Source organism: Callorhinus ursinus, unplaced genomic scaffold (genome assembly GCF_003265705.2).
Source record: "Callorhinus ursinus isolate GAN/ISIS: 27379988/994484 unplaced genomic scaffold, GSC_fseal_2.0 scaffold8, whole genome shotgun sequence".
NCBI classification, from domain to species: domain Eukaryota; kingdom Metazoa; phylum Chordata; class Mammalia; order Carnivora; family Otariidae; genus Callorhinus; species Callorhinus ursinus.
Genome location: NW_027397070.1, coordinates 71,788,228 through 71,793,349, shown reverse-complemented (window position 1 = coordinate 71,793,349; position 5,122 = coordinate 71,788,228). Strand labels below are relative to the sequence as shown.

At 44.7% G+C, this 5,122-nt stretch overlaps 1 protein-coding gene across 3 annotated transcripts in view; it reads right to left on the bottom strand.

Moving 5' to 3' along the window:
• TDRD9 (tudor domain containing 9) overlaps window positions 1–5,020 on the bottom strand; it is a 114,889-nt gene extending 109,869 nt beyond the window's left edge. For all 3 annotated transcript variants that reach the window (XM_025869259.2, XM_073895949.1, XM_073895947.1), the window contains exon 1: window positions 4,781–5,020. In XM_025869259.2, the coding sequence (XP_025725044.1) occupies window positions 4,781–4,968 (188 nt within the window). In that variant the 5' untranslated portion in view covers window positions 4,969–5,020. The remainder of the gene's footprint in view (window positions 1–4,780) is intronic.
• Window positions 5,021–5,122: the final 102 nt, after the last annotated feature.

Genomic DNA, 5,122 nt, shown 5'->3' with positions numbered 1-5,122 from the left:
AAAAAATGTTAGCAAGGCTGCATTCACTATAATAGGATCATTAAGGTCGTCAGCCAAATTCAGTTCCTTTAAGTTGTAAGACGGAGGTCCCCATTTCCCTAAAGGCTGTCAGCCAGGATCCCATCTTTGCTCCCAACTGCCCACATTCTTCTACTTCCTTTGTGGCTCAGTCTAGCAACAACTGGTCAAGTCCCTCTCATGTTTCAAATCCCTGGCTCCAGTCGGAGAAGGTCTCTGTTTTTAAGGTTCATGTGATTAGACAATCCAGGTAATCTCCCTATTTTAGGATCTATAACCTTAGTTATTACATCAGCAAAATCCCTTTTGCCATGTAATATAAGGTAGTCACAGGTTCTAGTGGTTTTCTTTTTGTGGGGTGGAGGGTGTGGATCATTCTATGAGTCAGGCAAGCCACTTTACCACCCAAATCTGTTTCCTTCAGATTTCTACAAAATCAAGATAATGCCATCAACGTCAAGGGGTTATTTCAAAAATGCAATAATATAACTATATTTGAGAGCCTACTACATCGTAGAACCTCTGGCATTAGGTATGTGGTAAAGGCCCAGGACGGGACTTCCAGAAGAAGTACTACCCAGACTCAAAGCACTATACAGACAAGCAAACCTCAACGTTATCTGCCCGTCTTTAGTTATTTGCTTGTTTCTACTTACCTACAGAAGTTGAAATGTTTATGACAATTTTACAAAATAATTTTACATGTTGACTATATTTTAAATGGGCTTATACTTTGTTTTCATTCCATTACTCTGACACTTTATTCTTATTGATTTTTCAACGTCTCAGTCCATGAAGAACTGGAAATTTTAAAAATTGATCCTTAGTAGTTAGAAGAACATTTAAATCTGTACTTCCAGTTTCTGAAAAGGTCAATAATTTACTTCCACTACCACACAATGAGCTATTTAAAAGCAATACAGGGGGGCGGAGCAAGATGGCGGAGGAGTAGGAGACCTGGATTTCGTCTGGTCTCAGGAATTCAGCTGAATAGGCATCAAACCATTCTGAACACCTACGAACTCAACAGGAGATCGAAAATAAGACTAGTAACAACACTCTGAACAGAAAAGTGACCACTTTCTGGAAGAGTCATATTTTTATCCCTTCATAGTAGTTACCCTTATTTTTGGCATATATATATATATAAGTTGTTCTCTCTTTAAAATTTTGAAATACAATTTCTTCTAACAAATCAAAATATACCCTAAATCACTAGTGTATGGCTTTGTTCTATTCTCCTGCCTGATCATATTCTCTCCCTTTTTTTTCTTTTTTCTTTTTCTTTTAAATCTTCTTTCTTTTTAAAAACAACTTATCAATTCCTTTCATAAAATCTTTTATAATTTTTACTTTACAATCATCTTCCATCCCTACACTGAATCAACACTTATTTTATACATATATGTCTTTCTTCCTTTAAAATTTTAGCAGGCACTTTCTTCTAACAGACCAAAATATGTCCAAAAGCTAGTGTGTGGCACTGATCTATGCACTAGCCTGATCATATTTGATCATATTCTGGTTTTTTTTGTTTTGTTCTGTTTTTGTTTGTTTTTATCTTTTTCTTTTTCCTTTTTTTTCTCTTCTTTCTTTCCCTTTCTTGTCCCCTGGTTTCAGGTCTTTTCTGATTCGTATAGAGTATATTTGCTGGGGACGTTGTTAACCTGTTAGCCTTCTGTTCTCTCTTTCATCTGTTCTCCCCTGGACAAAATGACAAGACGAAAAAAATCACCTCAGCAAAAAGAACAAGAGGTAATACCGTCAGCCAGGGACCTACTCAAAACAGACATTAGTACGATGTCAGACCTAGAGTTCAGAATCATGACTTTAAAGATACTAGCTGGGCTTGAAAAAAGCATGGAAGTTATTAGAGAAACCCTTTCTGGAGAAATAAAAGAACGAAAATCTAACCAAGTCAAAATCAAAAAGGCTATTAATGAGGTGCAATCAAAAATGGGGGCACTAACTGCTAGGATATATGAGGCAGAAGAGAGAATCAGCGATACAGAAGACCAAATGATGGAAAATAAAGAGGCTGAGAAAAAGAGATCTTAGCCACAGCAACTTCTTCCTAGAAATATCGCCAAAGGCAAGGGAAGCCAGGGCAAAAATGAACTATTGGGATTTCATCAAGATAACAAGCTTTTGCACAGCAAAAGAAACAGTCAACAAAACCAAAAGACAACCGACAGAATGGGAGAAGATATTTGCAAATGACATATCAGATAAAGGGCTAGTATCCAAAATCTATAAAGAACTTATCAAACTCAACACCCAAAGAACAAATAATCCAATCAAGTAATGGGCAGAAGACATGAACAGACATTTTTCCAAAGACGACATCCAAATGGCCAACAGACACATGAAAAAGTGCTCAACATCGCTCGGCATCAGGGAAATCCAAATCAAAACCTCAATGAGATACCACCTCACACCCGTCAGAATGGCTAGAATTAACAAGTCAGGGAACGACAGATGCTGGCAGGGATGTGGAGAAAGGGGAACCCTCCTACACTCTTGGTGGGAATGCAAGCTGGTGCAGCCCCTCTGGAAAACAGTATGGAGGTTCCTCAAACAGTTGAAAATAAAGCTACCATACGATCCAGCAATTGCACTACTGGGTATTTACCACAAAGATACAAATGTAGGGACCCGAAGGGGTACGTGTACCCCAATGTTTATAGCAGCCATGTCCACAATAGCCAAACTGTGGAACGAGCCAAGATGTCCATCGACAGATGAATGGATAAAGAAGATGTGGTATATATACACAATGGAATATTATGCAGCCACCAAAAGGAATGAGATCTTGCCATTTGCAACGACATGGATGGAACTGGAGGGTGTTATGCTGAGTGAAATAAGTCAATCAGAGAAAGACATGTATCATATGACCTCACTGATATGAGGAATTCTTAATCTCAGGAAACAAACTGAGGGTTGCTGGAGTGGTGGGGGGTGGGAGGGATGGGGTGGCTGGGTGATGGACATTGGGGAGGGTATGTGCTATGGTGAGCGCTGTGAATTGTGCAAGACTGTTGAATCACAGATCTGTACCTCTGAAACAAATAATGCAATATATGTTAAGAAAAAAGAAAAAAGAAGATAGCAGGGGGGAAATCGGAGGGGGAGATGAACCGTGGGAGACTATGGACTCTGAGAAACAAACTGAGCGTTCTAGAGGGGAGGGGGTTGGGGGGATGGGTTAGACTGGTGATGGGTATTAAAGAGGGCACGTTCTGCTTGGAGCACTGGGTGTTATGCACAAACAATGAATCATGGAACACTACATCAAAAACTAATGAGGTAATGTATGGTGATTAACATAAAAATTATTTAAAATGAATCTTAAAATATTAAAAAATAAATAAGTAAATAAAAGCAGTACAGCTCTGCCTGTTACAAGCAGAGGAGCATTAAAGAGACAGGATAGTCTACAGGACCATTCACCAGCACTCTTCAAGGAAACAAAGTGTGCAAAACAGAAATAAAACAGCCGCTCTAAAGCTGCACGAGGCTCTCTGTCCCCTCCCTGTATCCAAGAAAAAAATGTACCAAAGATCCCAAGTTGCCCTTGAGTCTACAAGGGCCCGAAGCTTATGAAAACTTGATGGAGCCAACAAACAAGAGTAACGTTTTTAGAAAGTAAAAAACAAAAACCACCCTTTCAGCTGTAAAAGGCGTTGAACTTGGGGGGGGGCGGGGGGGGTCGCGGTCCAAGCAGTGACACAGACACTCCCAAGAGGGGAGTACTTCCACACTGGCCTGCTTTGGGGAGAGAGGCGTTTCTACACACCCGATCTGGGTTCTCTAAAGAACGGAAGGCCTCCTCTTGCCTTTTTATTTCCACCAAAATCACGTGAACAGATGAACAGCAGTTACTTCAGTCAAAAAATAGTTGCAGTAAATAAAAAAATCCTTAAAAAAAAATAGTGGGAGGAAGAGGATTAATAAAACTGAACAAAGATCCAGCATTCCTACCGCTTAATATTCACCCAAATGGGCGAAAACTTTTGACCCACAAAAACCTGCACAGAAATGTTTACCACAGCTTTACTCGTAATTGTCAAAACTTGGAAGCCACCGGCATCCTTCAGTAGCTGAATGCGGATTGTGCTACATCCATCCACAACATGGAATATTATTCAGCACTTACATAAAATAAAAAAAAAAAAAGCTACCAAGCCACAGGAAAATATGAAGGAAACCTAACTGCGAGTTGCAAAATCAAAGCAGCCACTCCGAAAAGGCAATACGTGGTCCGATTCCAACCGTAAGACGACGGAAAACGCAGGACAAACAAGGATCCGTGGTGGCCGCCTGCCCACAACCGCACGCGCCGCCGCCACCGACTCGGGTTACTGAGAACGTGTGCGCAGGGGCTGCTCCGCGGTAGCACACGAGCGACACCGACGCGAGGCATGAACGGCAGGGAAGCTGTGGGAGGGGGTGAGCGAGGCACTCAGGCCTCGGGACTTCGCTCGACTGTTCCCTAAACCTCAACGGCTCTAAGAGACGAGGCCTGTTAATAAAACACTGAGAAAGGGAACCAGAGTCTGCGGTGGCTTGGCCTCCGGAGGGGGCCAAGGGTCTCTTCGTCCCCTGGACCCAGTGCCTGGGTCACTGGATGAGGCCCGTGGGGCTGCCCGCTCGCTCCGCGGCAGCCTGGGGGCCACGGAGGAGTCACGCGGCGCCCGGGGAGGCCACGCACCCACCGCCCCCCGTCCCGGGCCGCGCCCACGCCTCTCCGGCCTCCTACCTCCTGGACGCCACGGGCTGGGCCTGGGCCGCGGGGGCCAAGCCTGGGGCCGCGTCCCGGCGCTGCGCCTCGTCCCTGGCCGCCTCGGCCGGGAAAGCGGGCGGCGAGCCCAGCAGCTCCACATCCGTCACGGTCTTGCCGATCGTAAACCAATCGTTGATCTGGTCGAGGGTGAGCTTGCGCAGCATGCTGCCGGCCTAGCGTCGACGCCGTCTCAACTGCCCCGCGGAGCGGCGGGAACAGACGACTCGGGAACGTGACGGCGCAACGTGGTGACGCCAGGAACGCGGCCCCGCCCCGCCCCGCCCGGGCCCTCCAATCAGAACGCGCCAGCGCCCACGC